The 26,654-nt window shown below is 42.6% G+C and overlaps 1 protein-coding gene across 1 annotated transcript; it reads right to left on the bottom strand.

The window, feature by feature from the left end:
• Window positions 1-17,236: 17,236 nt before the first annotated feature.
• On the bottom strand, window positions 17,237-17,794 carry LOC125189848. Its single transcript, XM_048087076.1, has one exon. It carries the CDS (start codon window positions 17,792-17,794, stop codon window positions 17,237-17,239), a length of 558 nt encoding a protein of 185 aa, XP_047943033.1.
• Between the last annotated feature and the right edge of the window lie 8,860 nt (window positions 17,795-26,654).

Here is a 26,654-nt window from a genome sequence, read left to right on the forward strand (position 1 = left end):
TGTCCGACGACCAGGATTTTCCGACGACCAACGAGTTCCTAGACCGTGTGATCTAGCGGATTTGCTGGACCTAGGAAACCTGTTATTTTCTTTCTGTGCACACAGTGACTACCCACACACTAGTGTCGTCTAGAGTGAGCTTCATGTCCTCATACATGGCTTCGCTTTCTCTTGGAATGCTTCCGCTGAATATTTTGAAACTTATTATCTTTGGTTGTTTTGAACCTATTTCTTTGATTTGGAATATTGTGAAAGATTGCGTTTTGTTGGAGTTACAATAAACCCTTGACTTTTGAGTTTAGCCTATGATTCTATTAAATCTTGATTTTCGTGAGTAAGCCGTTGACTCTTTGCCTTGGAAGTTCATTAAACACTTGGTCAAATCTCTTTAAATGAAACCCTAGTCTACATTTCTTGTTGCTTTATGTTCGTCTAGTTAACAGTCGCCGTATTTATTATACCCTAGAAATCCGCGCTGTTACAGTTGGTATCAGAGCCTCAGTTCTTTCCGCTCTGGACCCAAGAGTCTAGTTGTAATAAAATTCTGAAATTGTGGGAATTGATTAAGTAATAATCGTCGAAGACTCCACACCACGACTCGTCTCCGCTCAACCATGAAGAATGAGGTAACCCGTATCTTTGAATATTGATTTAAATTATGAAATGTGGGAAGTTGAAGCGAATGGGAGTTGTGGTGCTATTTGGAAATTTGTGTTGGAGTATAAAATGATGATTATGCATGCATGCGAAATTGCTAATTGCAATTATGCAAAACAAATGATGAATGTTGTTATGCAAGTGATTATATGATAAGATCGTTATGAGTTGAACGAATAAAACTCTATGAAATTCTATACGATTTGTGATTGCGTGATTGTTTGATGAACAACACTATGAGTTGAACTTGAGCATGCTATATTTGGTTGAGAATCGTGTTGCGATTGCAAAAATTTGTATGACGATATCGAACTTGGAGGCATAAAAATGCCGAATGCGAGGCGAACGACTTGCGAGAATGAAATCGCGAACTACCGAAACGCGAAAAATATATTTATATATATACGAACCATTAGTCTCGGAAATAAAATTCCGTTTATTCTCGATATAATATTATCTTCACACCTCCATCGTTCGACCCATATATACATATATCCATCGTACTCTCAGCATCATTTGAAACCTCATACACTATTGATATTTTCTTCGATCCTTGTTCTGATGCTGAGATTTCTTTTGTAGATGCTTAACCGGTATTACGCACCGATGCGCGACCGCTACGCGAAGAACAAGGTTTTCCCTGTCGAGACCTACCAAGAGTTTGAGTGGGATGGAAAGTCCTTTCTCCTAACCTACGTCACCGAATTCTACGATCGCTGGATGGATGCATACGCGTATGGAGGAGTTACCCATCACGCGGGGATCTCGAGATTGATCCACAGCCTGCCTACCCCATGGAGTGAATGGACTGCTCATGCTGCGGTACCATTTACGTGGTTTAGTCCGCCCGAGTACAAGCCTCGAGGCGATATGATTGGCTTGATTGGAGTGCTACTCCCAGCCATGGCAGCTGCAAGGGACGGACCACCGCTTAGTCCCCCAGCGCACAAGTATCCGCCGAGTCAGGCCCGTCGATGGAGATATCGTCGTGATAAGGAGCCGCACGTTGACTAAACCAAGGCTTAGGGCTCATGCGTCTAACCCGTTGGACATAAATGGGAACGTGGAGGACATGCGTGCGATAACCCCTCCGCCCTCGGATGTTGGTGGATCAAGCGAGGACGAGGAACCTTACGAGGAAGGACATGATTTGGACATGGGAAATGTCGACGAGGATGAGGACCCCGAAGAGAATATGAACGATATCGACTAGGAGTGATAGTCGTGGAAAACATTGTTTTGCTTCCCCCATAATTTTTGAACATTTTGCTAAAACTTTTACAGTACCTTTCTATTTCTTTTGCTCTTTGAATTCCGTTGATACTAAGACCTCTTTGAGGCAATGTTTTGATTGATATGATATGGGGAGAATTTTTTTACTCACTACCTTATGATGCAATGGTTTTCCATATTATTTTTTTTCCATGCCATTGTGGAAAATTATCTATCACTATGTTATCATGCCATCATATTATCACACCACTATCTTTGAATACCTTATTGCGCCCTATACTTGCCACTTGAATTGCATAAGTGCCTCTTGATTACAATTACCTTGTTGATAAGGACCAATGATTCTTTTGATACCCTATGGCGCAACCGATTTTGTGATGATCATGCTTTGACACTACTTGGCCATATACACCAAAACAATTGTCCCATGCGCCTTGTTATCCCACACGACTGTTGTTAGAATTTTGAGAATAATCGGTGTATTGATAAATCAGAATGCCGCCGAGACGCCATAACCGTCAACCGACACCTCCGCCTTCAAGCGAGGAGAGTGTGACGCAGTCAATCCCGACACCGCCGCCTCCCCCACCCCCGGTTAATCGGGAAATAGTGAAGCTGTTCTTGGAGCAGAAACCACCTGCGTTTGATGGACTTGGAGAATCTTGGATCCGCGCGATAGAGCGTATCTTCGCAATCTTGGGATGCAATGATAGGGAACGAATGAGTTGCGTTACTCACCAACTAACCGAGGCAGCCGACTTTTGGTGGGATACTAGAACGAAGACCCTGACGCGAGACCAAGTAGAAGCAATGACGTGGGAAGATTTCAAGACTGAATTGTACAACAAGTATGTGCCGAAGAGCTACCGGAAAGCAAAGGCATCCGAGTTCCACAATCTGACTCAAGGACGCATGACTGTGACCGAGTACGATCGCGCGCTCAACAGCATGACCCGATACGCCCCTAATCAAGTCGACACTAACGAGAATCTGTCGGACAAGTTTCGTGAGGGACTAAGGTCCGAGATAAAGATGTCATTGGCCAGTCAAGGGAGACTCACCTACGCTAAAGCTTTGGCACTCGCGTTGGATATTGAGGCAGCAATGCCTAGAGAGAGAGCGAAGGAGAACTCTACACCGTCCTTAACCCCATCACATCACTCTCGGGAAAAGAGGAAGTGGGAGGATGCTAGGAATTCCTACGACGGAAAACGACACCAGTCAAATCAGCATCGACCCCAGCACGGAGGAGGGCAACATACGTCTAGCCAAAGAGGATACTATCGACCCAGGGCACCGCAGTGCAATGTGTGCTCTAAGTACCATTTCGGAGAATGCCGATATCAGAACGTCGTCAAGTACTACACCTGTGGAGGAAACGGCCACTACTCTAGGGAGTGTGCAAATAACAAGGTAGGATCGGGATCAAGGCAGAACGATCAAGGATCCCGTCAGCAATCGAGGGCACCGCAAAATGAATCAAGAGGAAATCGCGACCCACAGTTACGGCAGCAACTACCTCATCGCCCAAGACTTCCTCCACAAGCTAGAGCGTTCGCGCTGGAACAAAAGAAGCCAAAGAAAGTGCAAGATGATCGTGAGAAAGGAAACTTGACAGGTATGGGTGAAATTCTCGATACCCCCGTTGTTGTGTTATTTGACACGGGCGCATCGCATTCATTTATATCTGAACATAGAATGATGGTGTCCTCACCAGTAGGAGGAATGATAGAAATATCTAGAACATGCTCGAACATAGAAATTGTTATGGGAGAACTTAAGTTAGTCGCTCACGACTTGCAAATTATGGCGATGAGAGATACCGACGTAATCCTAGGAATGGACTGGTTGGCCGCGAATTTCGCGACGATTCGTTGTAATGAGAGGTAAATATCTCTACAAGCTCCGAGAAGGGAACCCATCATGTATCATGGAATCTCGAGGAACCGGCGAACCGCGATAATCTCTGCACTGCAAGCTACCGCGATGATGAGAAAGGGGCAACCTGCCTATCTCGTCTGTCTTCACGGTGATGAGAATGATGAAAGAAGAGTGGAAGACGTCGCTGTTGTGCGGGAATTTCCAGACGATTTTCCCGAAGTGCTACCTGGACTGCCGCCAGATCGACAATTGGAGTTCACAATCGATCTCGAGCCGGGAGCCGCACCCGTATCTAAGGCACCGTATCGAATGGCGCCTAAGGAATTGGAGGAACTCAAGATACAACTCCAAGAGCTCATGGACCTAAGTTTTGTTAGGCCTAGTGTTTCGCCGTGGGGCTCACCAGTACTATTAGTAAAGAAGAAGGATGGATCGATGAGAATGTGCATCGACTATAGGGAGCTAAACAAGTTGACTCTTAAGAACAAGTATCCACTGCCGAGGATAGATGACTTGTTCGATCAGCTTCGAGGAGCCGGAGTCTTTTCAAAGATGGACTTGAGGTCCGGATATCATCAACTAAGAGTTTGAAGGGAGGACATACCAAAGACTGCCTTTCGCACAAGATATGGACACTACGAGTTTGTGGTTATGTCGTTCGGATTAACGAATGCCCCAATGGTATTCATGGATTTGATGAATCGAATATTCCACCCGTACTTAGATAAATTTGTCCTAGTATTTATCGATAACGTTTTAGTCTACTCGAAGAACGAGAAGGAGCACGAGGAGCATCTACGAATCACTTTAGAGACTTTGAGAAACGAGAAGTTATACGCCAAATTCAGCAAGTGTGAATTTTGGCTGAAAGAAGTAAACTTTCTTGGACACATTGTATCGGCGGAGAGGAATCAGAGTAGACCCCGCCAAAGTTGAAGCCGTGCAACAATGGAAGTCACCATCAACCCCAAACGAGATTCGGAGTTTCCTAGGCTTGGCAGGATACTACCGAAGGTTTATAGAAGGGTTCTCCAAGATAGCGAGACCAATGACCCAACAACTTAAGAAAGGAGTCAAGGTGAATTGAACCCCGGAGTGTGAAGCAAACTTTCAACTTTTGAAGGAGAAATTGACTACAGCGCCGGTGTTAGCCGTGCCCGAGTCTGGAGTGAACTACGTAGTCTACACCGATGCTTCGAAGGTTGGACTAGGATGCGTGTTGATGCAAAACAACAAGGTGATCGCCTACGCGTCACGACAGTTGAGACCACACGAGTTGAATTACCCAACACACGATTTGGAGTTAGCAGCAGTGGTACATGCCCTAAAGATTTGGAGGCATCATCTCTACGGAGTTCGATGTGAAATCTTTACGGACCACAAGAGCTCGAACTTGTGAAGGACTACGATTGTGGTATCAATTACCACCCCGACAAAGCAAATGTGGTGGCAGACGCTTTGAGCCGAAAGGATCATTCGCAACTAGCTTTCCTGACGGAGGAGGAAAGTTTGATAAGAGCACCTGAAATGGTGAAAGGACGAATCGCCACCTTAGTGGTAGAGCCAGATATGAAAACGAGAATCGTTGCAGTGCAACGAATGGATGCGAAACTCGAAGAGATTCGAGTGGAAGTGAGAACGGGCAAATCGGGATGTTTTAGTGAAGAGTCCGATAATGCTCTCATCTTTAAAGGAAGACTATGCGTGCCCGACAACGAGGAACTCAAGAACGAGATCATGAGTAAAGCTCATGAGACTCCAGACACTGCTCACCCTGGAAGCACGAAGATGTACCAAGACTTGAAGAAGTCATTTTGGTGGAATGGCATGAAAAAGGATATCGCGACGTTTTTGGAAGCGTTGCTTAGCCTACCAACAGGTGAAGGCTTTACACCAACGACCATATGGAAAATTACAACCGTTGGAAATACCCGAGTGGAAGTGGGACCACATCACCATGGATTTCGTGACGGCCTTGCCAAAGACTCTCAAAGGAAACACCGCCATTTGGGTGATTGTAGATCGACTCACCAAATGTGCGCATTTCATACCGATTCCGATAACTCATGGATCGGACAGACTAGCTCGAAACTACATAAGAGAAATTGTGTGATTACATGGAGTCCCAGTGACGATTATGTCTGATCATGACCCGAAGTTCACATCAAAATTTTGGATTAGTCTACAACGCGAGCTTGGAACACGATTGAACTTTAGCACAACATTTCACCCGCAGTCCGATGGACAATCCGAGAGGACGATACAAACTCTCGAGGATATGCTAAGAGCCGTGGTGCTCGACCGAGGCGGAAGTTGGGAGACCGCACTACCGTTGATCGAATTCGCTTACAACAACAGTTTCCAAGCAACGATTAACATGGCGCCGTGTGAAGCCTTATATGGAAGAAGGTGTAGATCACCGCTCTACTGGGATGAAGTTGGCGAACAAAGGGTACTTGGACCCGACGCAGTCGAGGAGATGATTGAAATTGTTCGTCAAATCCGTGTGAGAATAAAGGAAGCCCAAGACAGACAAAAGTCTTACGCTGACGTCCGACGGACCGACTTACAATTTTAAGTCGGTGATAAAGTTTTTCTCAAGGTGTCCCCGTCGAAAGGGATAACGCGTTTTGGTGTCAAAGGAAAGTTGAAACCGCGTTTTATCGGTCCTTATGAAATTTTCAAAGGAGTAGGACCCGTAGCCTATCGATTAGCGCTACCGCCAAATCTTGGGAACGTACACAACGTTTTCCATGTGTCACAGTTGCGGAAGTACGTGTTCGACCCGAAACACGTGATTCACTATGAGGAAGTTGCTTTGAATCCGGATTTGACTTACGAGGAGCGACCTCAGATGATCTTGGACCGTAAAGTTCAAATGTTGAGGAACAAATCTATTGCTAGTGTAAAAGTACTTTGGAGAAACCACGAATACGAGGAAGCAACGTAGGAGCTCGAGGATAAGATGATGGAACTGTACCCGGAACTTTTTCCATGAAGGTACCAAATTTCGGGACGAAATTTCTTTTAAGAGTGGTAGGATGTAACATCCCGCATTTTCGAACCCTAATTTTTGTGACTTGGAAATTTTTTCAATAAATGCTTTTAATGCTATGACATATGTGAATTAAATGATGAGTGATTTATTGCAATGTTCTTGTGACCTAATTGCGATATGGAGTTGAGTTTGAGTTGAATAGTCAAACTTGTTCAATATGTGACGTGGCTATTGAATAGTCAACATGGTGGAAAATATGACGTGGTCGTGGAATGGTCAAAGTCGTTGGAAAATGTGAAGTGGAGGTGGAAATTCGAATATGTGAATAATTTGATGCGGGGAGAAATAATAATTGTGGCGAATTATTTTCCTAAGGGTTGAGTGAGAATTTAATAGGAGCATTATATAATTATGTGGAATTTTCGACCCCTCCTATTTATTGGAAAGAAATCCTATTTTTCTTGGATTTAATTATTGCTTGGGATAATTATCCGAATTAAATCCAAAGTCCGAATAAATTCTTCATCTTTTGGAGAAGATTTGAAGCTGAAATTCAAGATTTTGTTGAAGAATCAAGATCCTACTTGTTTCCTACCGATTGTTCTATTGAAAAGGTATTTTTATTTTTGATCTTCTCTTCTTCTACCGATCAATCGGTGTTCTTGAGTCCACATGCATTTAGAACGAGTGAAGGGGAAATTAATCGGTGAATTTGGATGCATGTGTATGTGTGTGTGTGCACGCCTCGGTAGGCGTGTACGTGTGTTGTGTGTGTGTGCGTGTGTTGTGTGTGGGAAACACTCATGCGTGACACGATTTGATGTTAAATCTGGAATTGTTGTGTGAATAAAAACGATATGATAATCGTACTTTGTATTTGATTGGTGACATTGAAAATAATCGATGGGAAAAGAGAAACGTGAGAACATGCATGATTTTGATCCATGATTGAGACTTATTTGAAATATATGAACTAAAGGTGATAGTTCGCGTTCCCGGTGTGATAACAAGAAGAAGTGCGTTTTTGAACTCGAAGGAAATCAAGGTGGGCTTTATTCTAAACTCTCTCTTATGTTGCAAATATATGAAAGTGGAGCAATAAGGGTGGATTAAACTGTTATGCCATGCCTATGAATTATTTTGGATATTGTGTGTGCTTGGTGCCTAGATTGTGAGTACGCTCCATTAGGCTAAAGGGCTATAAAAACGAATTCGGGTCTGACTAGGGCCGCAAACCCTATCAGGCTAGTGTACACGGGAGATTGGGAGCCGTCCTTGCTAGTCGGCCGATCTCGTGGGTGAAAGTGTGGCCACACTTCGTCGCACCATATGAATTGTTGATTGATGAGAAAATGGGAGGTATTGTTTGACTGGCCAGTCCATTAAATATTTTGTGATACTCGATGCTTATCTTTAAATAAATGCAAAACCTCGAGTTCACTATGGTAAGGGTAGCATAACTATAAAATGTTTTGGCATGAGTCCACTGAGTATGTTTAAAATACTCAGCCATGCATGTGTTTTCCCTATGTGCAGGTTGAGCGGCGATGGGCGGTCGGTGGTGTTGAGATGGTTGATTCGAATAAAATGGATGGGTGGGATTTTGAGTGTAGTCATGTCCTCACACATAGCTTCGCTTTCTCTTGGAATGCTTCCGCTGAATATTTTGAAACTTATTATCTTTGGTTGTTTTGAACCTATTTCTTTGATTTGGAATATTGTGAAAGATTGCATCTTGTTGGAGTTACAATAAACCCTTGACTTTTGAGTTTAGCCTATGATTCTATTAAATCTTGATTTTCGTGAGTAAGTCGTTGACTCTTTGCCTTGGAAGTTCATTAAACACTTGGTTAAATCTCTTTAAACGAAACCCTAGTCTACATTTCTTGTTGCCTTAAGTTCGCCTAGTTAACAGTCGCCGTATTTATTATACCCTAGAAATCCGGGCTGTTACAACCCCCGTTGGGGAAGTTCATCAAGGAGTTCATAGTAGGGAAAGCCCAGGAGGACGGAAAAATCATGGTGGAAGGGATAGCATCAGCTATTGTGCAGGAGAAGCTACCACCCAAGAGAGCCGACCCAGGTATGTTTACTTTACCCATAACAATTGGAGATGTAATGATACGCTCGGATTTTGAACTATTTTAAGGCCATTATTTGGTCCATTTTTTATGTCAAAGTCACTCTACACGTCCATTATTTGCATATTTTGTCTATTTCGGTATTTTGACGTGTTTTGTGAGAAACGTGCATAATTGAGCCGAAAAAGGGAGCCAAAACGCAAAGTCTGGAAATCTGGAGTAAGACGGCGACCGGCGACCGCGGCGGATGTGTGCGGCGACCGTCGGCGCTCGACGGGCAGATCAATGCAGCGGCATTCCTCGAAAAATACGCTTGGAAGAGAAGTCTCGTCCGGCGACCGCCGGAAGTCGTGCGGCGGTCCGCCGCCTAGGAATAGACTCTCTAGAGTCCAACGCGGCGACCGCCGGCCAAGGTGCGGCGGACCGTCGGAGAAAGGCGGCGAATCCGAGAAGCCCTATATTTGCGCCCAGATTTACCATATTTTGGAGATCTTTTCCTTCTACAACAAGGATTGGCTTTTCCATATAAATAAGACCTCAAGCTTCATCAAAAGGGTGAGCTTCTACTTGCAAAATACTTCATAGAGATCAAGAGCTAGAGTACTTCCCTTGTGCAAGGAGTTGGAGAAGGATTTCAAGAACATCAAGAACGACAAAGATTCAACCTACGGGTTTTATTTGCTTTAGTTTTATGTTCAAATTGTCTTCTCTTCAATCTATGTTTTTTATGCTGCATGATTGAGTGACACAATCTTGTATGATTTAATATAACTTGCTTCATAATTGTAACAGAGTTCTAGCGAGTTAGATTCACTTTGTAGACACTACAGTTAGCTTCCCTTAGAACGACACTGTTAATTGAGAGTGAGGACTTTTCAAGGGTCTTAGGAGCTTTTTGGAGTTACGTGTTACGATTGACAACCCTAATCTTGTATTCAACATTTGTTTCGCATGAGCATAAGCTAGGTGATTCGTCCTTTCAAAGTATAAACTGTGCTAGGGTATTGTAGTTGGAATTTTGTATAACCATAACTGTGAACACACATCCCTGGGATTCCCTTATCTCTATTGTCTTCCTCTTGATTTATCTGCTTTTAGTTGATCTATGTTTTCTATTGTTTTTAGTTTTTCAAAAGTTTTCAAAACTCAATCGTTTTTCCAGATAGTAATTGAGTCTTAGTAGAGGATAGACACTTTGTGTTTGTCTTCCCCGTGTTCGATATCCGGTACTAACCTTTAGCTATACTATATATACTCTGTATACTTGCAGGTTTATTTAGTGCTAATAAAAAGTGCATCAAGTTTTTGGCGCCGTTGCCGGGGAAGACAATTCACTTTGGAGTGATATCTTCAAACGGATAATTTTGCTACTTTGGAATTTAACTGCTTTCAATTTTTATTTTATTTTATTTTTATTTTTATTTTTATTTTTTAATTTTATTTTTATTTTTCTTTATATTTTTCTTCTTTTTAGTAGTTTCTGCAGGTTGTGCATACCTGCGTGTTTTGTGGAGTAAATAAGATGGCGGAGCCGACCAACCATGATCTTATCGTCGCCCTCCGAAATGAGGTGGAAGAGATGCGAGAAGAGAGAGCTCGGGCTAAAGCTGAAAAAGAAAAACGTGCAAGGGAGGTAATTCCAGTCTTGAATATGTTTAGTCATGGTAACATTGTGGACATTCCCGCAGGTCCACAGATAGAGGCCAACAACTTCAAGTTGGGGATACCCTTAATCAATAGGGTTGAACAAAATGCCTTCGCAGGAAGAGACACCGAGGACGCAAATCGACATCTCACCAAGTTCGTGGAAATAGCTAATACAATCAAGATCAATGGTGTTGATGATGATATTGTGAGGGTAAGACTTTTTCCCTTTTCCTTAATTGATGCTGCTAAAGAATGGTATGATTGTCTGCCTGCAGATAAAACCACGAATTGGAAGGATCTAGTGGTCCTCTTCCTCGACAAGTACTACCCGCTTGCCCTATCCTAAAGCTTAAGTGTGAGATCTTTCAATTCATGCAAGGTTCCGATGAGCCTCTATACGAAGCTCTCGCACGTTTCAAAGCTCTTCTCCGCAAATGCCCGAACCATGGTTTTGGAATAGACCATCAGGTAGGAATCCTTTATAATGGGTTTAACGAAAAAATCTCTAGTTTGTTGGATTCAGGGGCGAATGGGGGATTCTTGAGGAAAGAAGGAGTTGCTGCTATGGAGGTAATAGAGGAATTAGCCACAAACAGTCGAGGTTGGTCCAAGGAAAAACACAAAGCTGAAAGGCTAGATGCAGTGAAGAAACCATGTGGGAATGAGACATCCCAAGAATTGGCATTCATCAGAGCAAGACTTGAAAAATTAGAAGCTCTAGGCAAAGAGGGGAATGTCATCAAATATGTCAAATATGTCCAAAATCAAAGAGAAAGGAGTGGAGCCACCTACCAAGGAAGACAAATATGAGGCTGGCACTAGGACTGTGTGTATGAAAGGCATGGCAAAGAGCTACTGATCAAGAACAAGGGCAGAAAAACCAGCTGGTGAAAGGAGCATAAAAAAATGAAGAAAATTGACCAGGAGGAAATACTTGGTCCTAAAAAAAGAAGGAATAAGGGTGGCAAAGCCACGAAAAAGAAAAAAAAAGAAAAAGAAAAAAATGGAGAAAATGGCCTGGAAAAAGTATCCGGACTACACAAAAAAAAAAGAGAAGAAGGAATATGGGTGGCGAAGCCACAAAGGATGTCTACTGACCAGTTGGAGCCATCCACCCCAAATACTACAAACCAACAGCCCCGTTACAAACCTTAAAGACCCTTAGGAGCTGCGCTTGAGATCTAAGTCCGAAGCATCTGTGGTTCAGCGTTTGGAGAGAAATAGTCATAACATCCTTGGTAAGGAATGAGTGGCAAAGCGAATCTAGTGTTTGGCCAAGGGTTTGGGTAATCTTGACAAGCGGATATACTGGCTAGGAAGGAAAAGGGGGGCGGCGGATGTTCGAGGCTGCTTACAGCGGGATTGAACTCAAACTTGAAGGGAAGAATGGTTGAATATATAGCATATTCAATGTGTTTAATGTGTTTTCGTTTATGTGTAATTTTTCTTTTAGTGTTTTTTCTATTTGCGTCAAGGTTTTTAGAGTGTTGCGTCTTTTGTTCTTTTTAGTTTAGGTCGGTCAGGGGAGGTAACCAGGCTTGTGAACTCAACTCATTATTTTTATTTGGCTTGTTTCTTCATACTTGAGGACAAGTATGTGTTAAGTGTGAGTAGTTTGATGATTCTCGTTCTACGCCTTGGTTACTGGTCAGTATAACGTGCTTTATTGGATAATATCTGCAAAATAGTTGCTAAAGTGTGCAGGTTGAGGTACTAAATCAGGAGGAAAGGATCAGAAGGAATTGGCGTGAAAAAGAGGTAAAAAAGTGTGCAACTGGCCAGTATGGGCAGAAAAAGTGCAAACTGGCCAGGATGGATGACACGGAACTGCACACGAGAAGGAAGGACTTGCTTGGAACAATCACCAACTAAAGAGGGGAAAAGTTATCGTTTTGCATGAAGAGGCAACCCTAGAAATTAGGGCAAGCCACCCTATAAATAGGAGTTGAACATAAAGAGACTTTTGACTTATCACTTATCTCTTTGAGAACACTTTTTTGGGAGAATAGCTCCATTAGCTCTAAGTTCCACTCTCTAAATCCAACAGCATGCCATGAAGATTCCGGCCACCAGCCGGCGGGGAGTCATCATGCCTGAATCATTCCAGCCGCCATAGTCCAGTTCCAGTTTCAGAAGAAGCCATCAGCCATTTACATGCTTTCTTTTAATGCTTTCTTAGTTTAAGAACTTGTTTTACTTGCATTTGTCTCGGATTTCAGTAGTTAATCTGTTTGAAGCATCTTTTGGTTTGAATGTTTGAATGAAGTTAAGTTTTTATGGTTTTATTTGAGTTTCAACTTTGTTATTGCTTTAAATCTCTCTAGTTAGATAGATCTGATAGTTTTATGTTGATTTCTGTTGTTTAAGTGCTTGAATCTGCCTAGCTTAGTTAGATCTAGTCTTTCCTCAAGTGTTTACAAGTTTTAATCGGTTTAAGTTTCACAAAAATGCATGGAATTCGTTTCTGCTTGTGTCTGTCACCATGTCCTGTTGACCAGTATGCGTAAATTTCAGTTTTTCTTGCTTTCGTTCTTGATTTCAAGTTAAATATTGCATTTACGAATTTTTGAGCTTGAGCATTCATCAATGGAGTTTGTTAGATCTGGTTAGTTTAGCTTGGTGAAGAAGAAAATGTCACAATCAAAGATATGTTGCTTTAGTTACTTTTTTCTTTTGAACTTGCACTTTTTTCAGCTTTTCTGCAAACCCAGCAGCCAGTCTGCCAGCATGTCCTTTGATTCCCTTTACCTTTTGTCTAGCCATTTTTAGTAAGTTTCGTCTAGTAGCTTCTCATATGCATAACTAGGTTTCCAACTTTCACATTCACGTACACATCCAGTAGCATTAAGCATTTAGTTACCTACTGGTCAGTATAGGTAGAGTCTCATTTTAATTTTACGCCTAGGTAAAACTCAACCCCAAAAGCGTGGTAGCTAACCAACCCTTCCAAAATGTCTTTGCAATTTCACTTCGCCTACATCCATCTTACATCCATCTCTGTGGGATCGACCCTTACTCCACTATACTAGCCAGTAGAAGTGGGTTGAGGTATTTTTGTTGACAAGAGGTTTTAGGCACAGACCCAACGACACAGCTAGGTCTGGGCACCCTCCTGGCCAGTTGACACGCACACTCAGAGTCGCCGCCCTAATATAAAACCTCATCCTTGTCAACTAACCAAGCTTGAATCTGGGTTAAACACTGTTGTCTCCACTGTGTCCATCATTAAGTTACAAATGGATCAATTCCAAAAGAAGTTAGTGGAGGATAAAGGCAAGGTTGTTGCCAAGGTTGTCGGTATCAACAAGGATGGAGCCAGCACCTCCGGAACAAGTTTTGGGGACTGCCCGACACCCAGCGGACCGCCACACACTATGCAGTGGGCCGCCATTGAAGAAGCAGAGGCGCCCTCCAAAAAGGAACTCGTGCGGCACAACGGGATTGTACTCCCCTTCCAGCCGAGGAAGCCGTTCAAGCTTGAAGAGCAATTCCGACAGTTCTTAAATATGTTTTGTAAATGTCATACTAACCTCCCTCTTGTTGATGCATTGCAGGAAATACCTAGGTATGCCAAGCTCTTGAGAAAAGTGGTGATGAAAAAGCCAAAGCTCCAGAAATCTGATCTAAAGCTATCTCTTCACTGTAGTGATATCATCCAAAAGCAAAGGACTGTCAAGCAGAGGGACCCTGGCCAATTCATCATTCGTTGTTCCATTGGGAATGGTAAGGTAGACAAGGCTCTTTGTGATCTTGGAGCTAGCATCAACATAATGCCATTGGAGTACTACGAAAAGCTCAACATCGGGCCGCTCAAATCCACAGATGTCTGCCTAAGGATGGGCGATAACACTGCGGTAAATGCGGTAGGGGTAATTGAGGATGTATTGGAGAAAGTTGATGATTTCATATTCCCTGCCGATTTCTTCGTTTTAGAAATGAAAGTTGATAAACAAGTTCCTCTGATTTTAGGCAGAAATTTTCTAGCCACATGCAAAGCTCTTATTGATATAGGTAGAGGAGAAATCACAATAAGTGACCATAGAGGAGAGTCGACCTACAACATCGAAAGTGCGATGCTTAAGTATGAAGAGGCGAAACAAGCTAAGATGGAGCATGATTGCAGGGAGGTCATGGTGACTGATTTGTCTAAGCCTTATGATCCATTTGGAGGGGAAGATCTTTCTAACCCTACTATTTTCATTGTTAACACTTTACCTCAAGCTCCTAAAAAGGGCGAGCCTAATCCTACTAAGCCTACCTTGCAGGAAAAGCCCAAGAGAAAGAAGAGGAAGAAGACTCTACCTCAAGATGACCCCGAATTCTACGTGATCAAAACCTCGAATGGAAAATTCAAATGGTGGAAGAAAGTTCTCAAAGTTGGTTCCATTCGCGGTGGCAGAGACTAAGATTGTTGGTACAAAGGCATCCCAAAGGAATCCTCACGATGGGGGATAACTCATGAGCTTCAAAGAACGTCAAGCTAAAGACGGAAAGCAAGCGCTTGTTGGGAGGCAACCCAACCTTGTTTTTTGACAATTTTTTCTTTAACTTTAAGAATTTTTGGTTTTAGTTTAATTTTTGTGCGTTGAAAATTTTTCGCAGTTTCTGACCTCTTCGTGGCGACCGCCGGACATGCCGCGGCGGGCCGCCACCTGGGTGCAATTTCCAGCGCGAATTTTTCAAAATTTTTCGAGTTTTCGCCCAGTCAAGCCTCGAACGCGAAATTTTTCAAGGTACGTTTTTTTTCAGTAGTTTACTCACGTTTCTACCAACTCTGCAAACTTATTTTACACTTTGTTGTAAATAAGTTTGGGGGCATGAAGTGGTGGACCGTGAGTTTAGGTTTTTGTTTTAGGGTTTTTCTTTTTAAAGTTTTTGCTTTTATTTTTCAAAACCCCGTAGGAGAATTTTGTGTTCTAAAAATGTTTTCTTGAATCCATGTCGTGAACTTAACATGAAGAACTTAGAAACACGCATGCTTAAGGACACACCTTAGGGACACACCTTAGACCGAGTTGCCAATGATATTACATTCCATCTATGTTTAAGTGTGGCTTAATGTTTTGATTTGATGGTTTGGTGAAAAGGTGCATAATTAGTGAATTGCTTGTTCGCCTTGAATCATGCTTATACCTTGTGAGGATTTGAGCCTTAAATTCATTTTTGTGTGATTTATCTGCATGCATGTATTTGTTTCTAGAACTTGTTCCTCGTCTTGCCTAAGTTTACATAGTGTTTAAGTTGATTTAGGAAGATGATTGGCCATCTTTTCTTAGCCTACTTTTATCCAAATTTTTTACCCTCTCAAAATTTCAAAATTTTTCCCTTTGGAGCCAAGTTTGAGCCTTTAAACCTATTCTTTGGAAGCCAACATAATGGGGACAATTCTTTGGGTTAGTTAGATTTTGCTATCTTATTTTGTAAAGGAATTGGAGAGATAAGGTGAAAGTATGAAAGTAGTGTGTTTAATGTAAAGAAAGTACAAGTTGTGAAATTGAGAAAAATTCCAAATATGTGCTTGTTTTTAGAAAAGTAAAGAAAGGATGTGTAAGAAAGAAAAAAAGAAAAAAAAAGTGTGAAAGGTTGTGAAAAGAAGAAAAGAAAATAATCAAAGGATTGGAAAGTGAGTTGAAGGAGAAAATAAAGTGTTAAATGTAACAGCCCGGCATTTCTAGGGTATAATAAATACGGTGACTGTTAACTAGGCGAACTTAAGGCATCAAGAATGTAGACTAGGGTTTCATTTAAAGAGATTTGACCAAGTGTTTAATGAAGATCAAGACAACAAGTCAACAGCTTTAAATATGAAAAACAAGATTTAATAGCTAACATAGGCTAAGCTCAAAAGTCAAAGGTTTATTGTAGCTCCAACAAAATAATAATAATATCACGGAGCAAGAAAATAATAATAATCTCCCCAAAAATATGGTAGTAGGCGTGATTTTCAAATTCCTACTCTAAGGAATTAATTAAAATCCTAATTTAATTAGGATATGGTAAGATTTTCTTAGATTTGGCAAGATATGCTGGGATATTTGAATTTATTTATGGAAGAGAATAAACAAGGGATCGAATAATATAATAAAAATAATCCCTTCTCCCATAATATAAGGGATTTTCGAAAATCCCATTATATGACAAGGGTTTCGAAAATCTCATCACCAAAATAAGGAATATTCGGACTTTGGATTTAATTTGGATAATTATCCCAAGCAATAATTAAATCCAAGAAAAATAGGATTTCTTTCTTATAAATAGGAGGGGTAAAAAATTCCACATACTTAAATAATGCTCCTATTAAATTCCCACTCATCCCTTAGGATAATAATCCACCACAATATCATTTCACCCCGCATCAAAATATTCACATTTTCGAATTTCCACCTCCATTCCACATTTTCCAACGACTTTGACCATTCCACAGCCACGTCATATTTTTCACCATGTTGACTATTCAATAGCCATGTCACATATTCAACAAGTTGACCACTCAACTCAAAATCGCAATTAGGTCACATAGAATATTGCAATTAATTCACTCATCAATTAATTCCACATATCATAGCATTAAAAGCATTTAATGCAAAAATTTCCACGTCACAAAAATTAGGGTTCGAAAAACGGGGCGTTACATTCTACCACCCTTAAAAGAAATTTCGTCCCGAAATTTGGTACCTTCATGGAAAGAGTTCCGGGTACAGTTCCATCATCTTATCCTCGAGCTCCCACGTGGCTTCCTCTATTCGTGGTTTCTCCAAAGTACTTTCACGCAAGCAATAGATTTTTTCCTCAAAATTTGAACCTTACGGTCCAAGATCATCTGAGGTCGCTCCTCGTAACTCAAATCCAGATTCAAAGCAACTTCTTCGTAGTGAATCATGTGTTTCGGGTCGAACATGTACTTTCGCAATTGCGACACATGGAAAATTTTGTGTACGTTCCCAAGGTTTGGCGGTAGCGCTAATCGATAGGCTACGGGTCCTACTCCTTCGAGAATTTCATAAGGACCGATAAAACGTGGTTTCCACTTTCCCTTAACACCAAAACGCGTTATCCCTTTCGACGGGGATACTTTGAGAAAAACCTTATCACCGACCTGAAATTGTAAGTCGGTCCGTCGGACATCAGCGTAAGACTTTTTTCTGTCTTGGGCTTCCTTCATTCTCAAACGGATTTGTCGAACAATTTCAATCATCTCCTCGACTGCATCGGGTCCGAGTACCCTTCGTTCGCCAACTTCATCCCAGTAGAGCGGTGATCTACACCTTCTTCCATATAAGGCTTCATACGGCGCCATGTTAATCGTTGCTTGGAAGCTGTTATTGTAAGAAAATTCGATCAACGGTAGTGCGGTCTCCCAACTTCCGCCTCGGTCGAGCACCACGGCTCTTAGCATATCCTCGAGAGTTTGTATCGTCCTCTCGGATTGCCCATCGGACTGCGGGTGAAACGCTTGTGCTAAAGTTCAATCGTGTTCCAAGCTCGCGCTGTAGACTAATCCAAAATTTTGAAGTGAACTTCGGGTCACGATCAGACGTAATCGTCACTGGGACTCCATGCAATCGCACGATTTCTCTTATGTAGATACGCGCTAGTCTGTCCGATCCATGAGTTATCGGAATCGGTATGAAATGCGCACATTTGGTGAGTCGGTCTACAATCACCCAAATGGCGGTGTTCCCTTTGAGAGTCTTTGGCAAGGCCGTCACAAAATCCATGGTGATGTGCTCCCACTTCCACTCGGGTATTTCCAACGGTTGTAATTTTCCATATGGTCGTTGATGTAAAGCCTTCACCTGTTGGCAGGCTAAGCAACGCTCCACAAACGTCGCGATATCCTTCTTCATGCCATTCCACCAAAATGACTTCTTCAAGTCTTGGTACATCTTTGTACTTCCAGGGTGAGCAGTGTATGGAGTCTCATGAGCTTCGCTCATGATCTCGTTCTTGAGTTCCTCGTTGTCGGGCACGCATAGTCTTCCTTCAAAGATGAGAGCATTATCGGACTCCTCACTAAAATTTCCCGATTTGCCCGTTCTCACTTCCACTCGAATCTCTTCGAGTTTCGCATCCATTCGTTGCGCTGCAATGATTCTTGTTTTCAAGTCTGGCTCCACCACTAAGGTGGCGATTCGTCCTTCCACCGTTTCAGGTGCCCTTATCACTTCCAATCGCAATTTACTAAACTCTCATATCAAACTTTCCTCTTTCGTCAGGAAAGTAGCTAGTTGCGAATGATCCTTTCGGCTCAAAGCATCTGCCACCACATTTGCTTTGCCGGGGTGGTAATTGATACCACAATCGTAGTCCTTCACTAGTTCGAGCCATCTTCGTTGTCTCATGTTCAAGTCCTTCTAGAAGTATTTCAAGCTCTTGTGGTCCGTAAATATCGGGCACGCATAGTCTTCCTTCAAAGATGAGGGCATTATCGGACTCCTCACTAAAATTTCCCGATTTGCCCGTTCTCACTTCCACTCGAATCTCTTCGAGTTTCGCATCCATTCGTTGCGCTGCAACGATTCTTGTTTTCAAGTCTGGCTCCACCACTAAGGTGGCGATTCGTCCTTCCACCGTTTCAGGTGCCCTTATCACTTCCAATCGCAATTTACTAAACTCTCATATCAAACTTTCCTCTTTCGTCAGGAAAGCTAGTTGCGAATGATCCTTTCGGCTCAAAGCATCTGCCACCACATTTGCTTTGCCGGGGTGGTAATTGATACCACAATCGTAGTCCTTCACTAGTTCGAGCCATCTTCGTTGTCTCATGTTCAAGTCCTTCTACTCGAAGAAGTATTTCAAGCTCTTGTGGTCCGTAAATATTTCACATCGAAATCCGTAGAGATAATGCCTCCAAATCTTTAGGGCATGAACTATTGCTGCTAACTCCAAATCGTGTGTTGGGTAATTCAACTCGTGTGGTCTCAACTGTCATGACGCGTAGGCGATCACCCTGTTGTTTTGCATCAACACGCATCCTAGTCCAACCTTCGAAGCATCGGTGTAGACTACGTAGTTCACTCCAGACTCTAGCACAGTTAAAACTGGCGCGGAGGTCAACCTTTCCTTCAAGAGTTGAAAGCTTGCTTCACACTCCGAGGTCCAATTCACCTTGACTCTCTTCTTAAGTTGTTGCGTCATTGGTCTTGTTATCTTGGAGAACCCGTCTATAAACCTTCGGTAGTATCCTGCCAAGCCTGGGAAACTCCAAATCTCGTTTGGGGTTGATGGTGACTTCCATTGTTGTACCGCCTCAACTTTGGCGGGATCCACTCTGATTCCTTCCGCCGACATAATATGTCCAAGAAAGTTTACTTCTTTCAGCCAAAATTCACACTTGCTGAATTTGGCGTATAGCTTCACATTTCTCAAGGTCTCCAAAGCGATTCGCAGATGCTCCTTGTGCTCCTTCTCGTTCCTCGAGTAGACTAGTACGTCATCGATAAATACTAGTACGAATTTATCCAAGTACGGGTGGAATATTCGATTCATCAAATCCATGAATACCGCTGGGGCATTCGTTAGGCCGAACGGCATCACAACAAACTCGTAGTGTCTATATCTTGTGCGAAATGCAGTCTTCGGTATATCCTCCCTTCGCACTCGTAGCTGGTGATATCCGGACCTCAAGTCCATCTTCGAAAACACTCCGGCTCCTCGAAGCTGATCGAACAAGTCATCTATCCTCCGCAGTGGATACTTGTTCTTAAGAGTCAACTTGTTTAGCTCCCTATACTCGATGCACATCCCCATCGATCCATCCTTCTTCTTTACGAAAAGTACTGGTGCGCCCCATGGCGAAACACCAGGCCTAACAAAACCTAGGTCCATCAGCTCTTGGAGTTGTATCTTGAGTTCCTCCAACTCCTTAGGCGCCATTCGATACGGTGCCTTAGATACGGGTGCTGCTCCCGGCTCGAGATCGATCGTGAACTCCAATTGTCGATCTGGCGGCGGTCCAGGTAGCACTTCGGGAAAAACGTCTGGAAATTCCCGCACAACAGCGACATCTTCCACTTTTCTTTCATCATTCTCATCGCCGTAAAGATAGACGAGATAGGCAGGTCGCCCCTTTCTCATCATCGCGGTAGCTTGCAGTGCAGAGATTATCGCGGTTCGCCGGTTCCTCGAGATTCCATGATACACGATAGGTTCCTTTCCCGGAGCTTGTAGGGATATTTGCCTCTCCTTACATCGAATCGTCGTGAAATTCACGGCCAACCAGTCCATTCCTAGGATTACGTCGGTATCTCTCATCGCCATAACTTGCAAGTCGTGAGCGACTAACTTAAGTTCTCCCATAACAATTTCTATGTTCGAGCATGTTCTAGATATTTCTATCATTCCTCTTACTGGTGAGGACACCATCATTCTTTGTTCAGATTCGCTAGAAAGCAAGCCCAAAGTGTGCACACATAATTCAGATATAAACGAGTGCGACGCGCCCGTATCAAACAACACAACAACAGGGGTGTTGAGAATTTCTCCATACCTGTCAAGTTTCCTTTCTCGCGTTCATCTTGTTCTTTCTTCGGCTTCTTTTGCTCCAACGCGAACGCTCTAGCTTGTGGAGGAAGTCTTGGGCGGTGAGGTTGTTGTTGCCGCGATGATGGGTCGCGATTTCCTCTTTCTTCATTTTGCGGTGCCCTCGATTGCTGACGGGATCCTTGATCGTTCTGCCTTAATCCCGATCCTACCTTGTTATTCGCACACTTCCTAGAGTAGTGGCCATTTCCTCCGCAGGTGTAGCACTTGACGACGTTCTAATATCGGCATTCTCCGAAATGGTACTTAGAGCACACATTGCACTGCGGTGCCCTGGGTCTCCGTGCTGGGATCGGTGCTGATTCGACTGGTGTCGTTTCCCATCGTAGAAATTCCTAGAATCCTCCCACTTTCTCTTCTCCCGAGAGTGATGTGATAGGAGCAGAGACGGTGTAGAGTTCTCCTTTGTCCTCTCTCTAGGCATTGCGGCTTCAATATCCAACGTGAGTGCCAAAGCTTTAGCGTAGGTGAGTCTCCCTCGACTGGCCAACGACATCTTTATCTCGGACTTTAGTCCCTCACGGAACTTGTCCGACAGCTTCTCATCAGTGTCGACTTGATCAGGGGCGTATCGGGTCATGCTGTTGAGCGCTCGATCGTACTCGGTCACAGTCATGCGTCCTTGAGTCAGATTGTGGAACTTGGATGCCTTTGCTTTCGGGTAGCTCTTCGGCACATATTTGTTGTACAATTCGGTCTTGAAATCTTCCCACGTCATTGCTTCTACTTGATCTCGCATCAAGGTCTTCGTTCTAGTATTCCACCAAAAGTCGGCTGCCTCGGTTAGTTGGTGAGTAACACAACTCATCCGTTCCCTATCATTGCATCCCAAGATTGCGAAGATACGCTCTATCGCGCGGATCCATGCTTCAGCCTTGGTCGGTTCTCCAAGTCCATCAAAAACAGGTGGTTTCTGTTCCAAGAACAGCTTCACTATTTCCCGATTAACCGGGGGTGGGGGAGGCGGCGGTGTCTGAATTGACTGCGTCCCACTCTCCTCGCTCGAAGGCGGAGGTGTCGGTTGATGGTTATGGCGTCTCGGCGGCATTCTGATTTATCAATACACGGGTTATTCTCCATATTCTAACAACAGTCGCGTAGTATAACAAGGTGCATAGGACAATTGTTTTGGTGCATATGGCCAAGCAAAAGTTCGTCACATAGGTGAATTTCACAAGTAGTGTCAAAGCATCACAAAATCGGTTGCACCATAGGGTATCAAAAGAATCATTGGTCCTTATCAACAAGGTAATTGTAATCAAGAGGCACTTATGCAATTCGAGTGGCAAGTATAGGGCGCAATAAGGTATTCAAAGATAGTGGTGTGATGATATGATGGTATGATAACATAGTGATAGACAATTTTCTCAATGGCAAGAGAACAACAATATGGAAATCCATTGCATCATAAGGTAACGAGCACGGAATGAAACGTAAAAATTCTCCCCATAGCATAGAAAAAAAAACGTTGCCTCAATGAGGTCTTAGTATCAACGGAAATTTCCAAAAGAGCATAAGTAAGAAGGTACGGCAAAAGTTTAGTAAAATATTCAAAAATTATGGGGGAAGCAAAACAATGTTTTCCACGACTATCACTCCTAGTCGATATCGTTCATATCCTCCTCGGGGTCCTCATCCTCGTCATCATTTCCCATGTCCAGGTCGTGTCCTTCCTCGAAAGGCTCCTCGTCCTCGCTTGGTCCACCAACATCCGGGGGCGGAGGGGTTATCGCACGCATGTCCTCCACGTTCCCATTTACGACCAACGGGTTAGACGTATGAGTCCTAAGCCTTGGTTTAGTAGGGACACGATCCACATGCGGTTCCTTATCACGACGATATCTCCATCGACGGGCCTGACTCAGCGGATACTTGTGCGCTGGGGGACTAAGCGGCGGTCCATCCCTTGCGGCTGCCATGGCTGGGAGTTGCACTCCAATCAAGCCGATCATATCGCCTCGAGGCTTGTACTCGGGCGGACTAAACCACATAAACGGTATCGCAGCTTGAGCAATCCATTCACTCCATGGGGAAGGCAGGTTGTGGATCAATCTCGAGATCCCCGCGTGATGGGTAACTCCTCCATATGCGTATGCATCCATCCAGCGATCGTAGAATTCAGTGACGTGGGTTAGGAGAAAGGACTTCCCATCCCACTCAAACTCTTGGTAGGTTTCGACAGGGAAAATCTTGTTCTTCGCATAACGGTCGCGCATCGGTGCGTAATACTGGTTAGGCATCTACAAAAGAAATCTCAGCATCAGAACAAGGATCGAAGAAAATATCAATAGTGTATAAGGTTTCAACTGATGCTGAGAGTACGATGGATATATATATATATATATATATATATATATATATGGGTCGAACGATGGAGGTGTGAAGATAATATCATATCAAGAATAAACGGAATTTCATTTCCGAGGCAAAAGGCTCGTACATATACATATATATATTTTTTTCGCATTTGATAGTTCGCAATTTCGTTCTCGCAAGTTCGTTCGCCTCGCATTCGGCGTTTTTATGCCTCCAAGTTCGATATCGTCATACAAATTTTCCAATTGCAACGCGATTTACAACTAAATATAGCATGCTCAAGTTCAACTCATAACGTTGTTCATCGAACAATCACGTAATCACGAATCATATAGAATTTCATTTATTCAATTTGTAGCGATCTTGGTCGCAAAATCACTTGCATAACAACATTCATCATTCGTTTTGCATAATCATACTTTGCAATTTCGCATGCATGCATAATCATCATTTTATACTCCAATACAAATTTTCAAATATCACAACAACTCCCATTCGCTTCAACTTCCAATATTTCATAATTTAATCATTATTCAAAGATACATGTTACCTCATTCTTCGTGGTTGAGCGGAGACGAGTCGTGGTGTTGAGTCTTCGACGATATTTATTTAATCAATTTTCCCCAAATTTCAGATTTTATTACAATAAGACTGTTGGGTCCAGAGCGGAAAGAACTGAGGCTCTGATACCAACTGTAACAGCCCGGCATTTCTAGGGTATAATAAATACGGCGACTGTTAACTAGGCGAACTTAAGGCAACAAGAATGTAGACTAGGGTTTCATTTAAAGAGATTTGACCAAGTGTTTAATGAAGATCAAGACAACAAGTCAACAGCTTTAAATATGAAAAACAAGATTTAATAGCTAACATAGGCTAAGCTCAAAAGTCAATGGTTTATTGTAGCTCCAACAAAAACGCAATAATTCACCGTATTCTAATTCGAAGAAATAAGTTCAAACCAACCAAAGATAATAAGTTTCAAAATATTCAGCGGAAGCATTCCAAGAGAAAGCGAAGCCATGTATGAAGACACGACTACACTCAAAATCCCAACCATCCATATTATTCGATTCAACCATCTCAACACCACCGACCGTCCGTCGCCGCTCAACCTGCACATAGGGAAAACACATGCAGGGCTGAGTATTTTAAACATACTCAGTGGACTCATGCCAAAACATTTTATAGTTATGCCACCCTTACCATAGTGAAATCGAGATTTTGCATTTATTTAAAGATAAGCATCTAGTATCACAAAATATATCATGGACTGGCCAGTCAAATAATACCTCCCATTTTCTCATCAATTATCATTTCATATGGTGCGACGAAGTGTGGCCACACTTTCGCCCACGAGATCGGTCGACTAGCAAGGACGGCTCCCGATCTCCCGTGTACACTAGCCTGATAGGGTTTGCGGCCCTACTCAGACCCGAATTCGTTTTTATAGCCCTATAGCCTAATGGAGCGCACTCACAATCTAGGCATCAGGCACACACAATATCCAAAATAATTATAGGCATGATACTTCATAGAGATCAAGAGCTAGAGTACTTCACTTGTGCAAGGAGTTGGAGAAGGATTTCAAGAAATTCAAGAACGACAAAGATTCAACCTACAGTTTTTATTTGCTTTAGTTTTATGTTCAAATTGTCTTCTCTTCAATCTATGTTTTTAGCTTATTCAATTATGTGTAACTAAACTCATAGGATTCTAGGGATGTGTTAGTAACGACTTTGGTTATACAAAATACTTTTTCTATTTAATATCTGTTTTGTTTTTACTTTGTTTCTTCTCTAAGTATTTCTTATGCTGCATGATTGAGTGACACAATCTTGTATGATTTAATATAACTTGCTTCATAACTATGACAGAGTTCTAGCGAGTTAGATTCACTTAGTAGACACTACAGTTAGCTTCCTTTAAAACGGCACTGTTAATTGAGAGTGAGGACTTTTCAAGGGTCTTAGGAGCTTTTTGGAGTTACGTGTTAGGATTGACAACCCTAATCTTGTAGTCAACATTTGTATCGCATGAGCATAAGCTAGGTGACTCGTCCTTTCAAAGTATAAACTGTGCTAGGGTATTGTAGTTGGAATTTGTATAACCATAACTGTGAACGCACATCCCTGGGATTCCATTATCTCTATCGTCTTTCTCCGTGTTTTATTTTCTCTTAGTTGTTTTATGCTTTTTGTTGTTTTTAGTTTTTCAAAAGTTTTTTTCAAAACCTACTTGCTTTTCCAAATAGTAATTGAGTCTTAGTAGAGGATAGACACTTTGTGTTTTCCTTCCCCGTGTTCGATATCCGGTACTAACCTTTAGCTATACTATATATACTCTGTATACTTGCAGGTTTATTTAGTGCTAATAAAAAGTGCATCATGTAAAAATTGAGCATGCAATGTGTGATCTGGGAGCATCTATCAATGTTATGTCTTTATCCATTTATAATCGGTTGAATGGGGTAAAGTTGTCAAACACTAGGGTGTTGATCCAACTGGTTGATAGGTCATGTATAAATCCTGAGGGTGTGTTAGAAAACGTGTTGGTCAGAATACAAGATTTTACTTATCCTGCTGATTTTTATGTAATTAAGATGAGTGAACCAGAAGCTAGAGAGTCTAGCGGGATATTGTTGGGAGACCGTTTTAAAGAACAGCTAAGACAATTGTAGATATGGCTGAGGGGACAATATGCATTGACTTTAATGGTGAAAATTTTGTTTTTGACATCAATGAAGCCATGAAAAAACTGATAGATTCTGAAAATCTATGCTATGTTGATGCTATTGACCCCCTAGTCCAAGAATTTCTTGAGACCGAGTTATTGCAGGAGAAAATCCAAGCCTTGGATGTGTATGCACAAGCTAATGTGGAAGCAGCTGTATGGTGTGATCTGATCAGTAACCGGGGTTTGACTGATGAGGAGATAGAAGGAGCAATCAGGGAATTCTGTCAGAAATCGGAAGTCGCGGGAGCCGCTGGGGCTTTATTACCAGCCAGTATGGAAAAAATCTCAGATGGTGAAGTAGAGCAAGAGGGGGATTCTGCGAAAAACCCTCTACCTACAGACACACTACCCCCACAAGTGGAGTTGAAGAAGTTGCCAGCAAACCTTAAGTATGCCTACCTCGGGGAGGAAGACTCGTTCCCGTGATCATCAATAGCGGGCTAACTGAAGAACAAGAGGCAAGGCTACTGACCGCGCTGTGTAAAAACAAGAAGGCTATTGGATGGAGCCTTACGGACTTGGTGGGGATAGGTCCAGATGTCTGCATGCACCATATTAGGTTG

The sequence above is a fragment of the Salvia hispanica genome, chromosome 5 (assembly GCF_023119035.1).
Source record: "Salvia hispanica cultivar TCC Black 2014 chromosome 5, UniMelb_Shisp_WGS_1.0, whole genome shotgun sequence".
NCBI lineage: Eukaryota > Viridiplantae > Streptophyta > Magnoliopsida > Lamiales > Lamiaceae > Salvia > Salvia hispanica.

Bases quoted from the DNA above. Each gene is read 5' to 3' on its own strand.
- LOC125189848 (XM_048087076.1), bottom strand. From the start codon at position 17,794: ATGGCGCCGTATGAAGCCTTATATGGAAGAAGGTGTAGATCACCGCTC.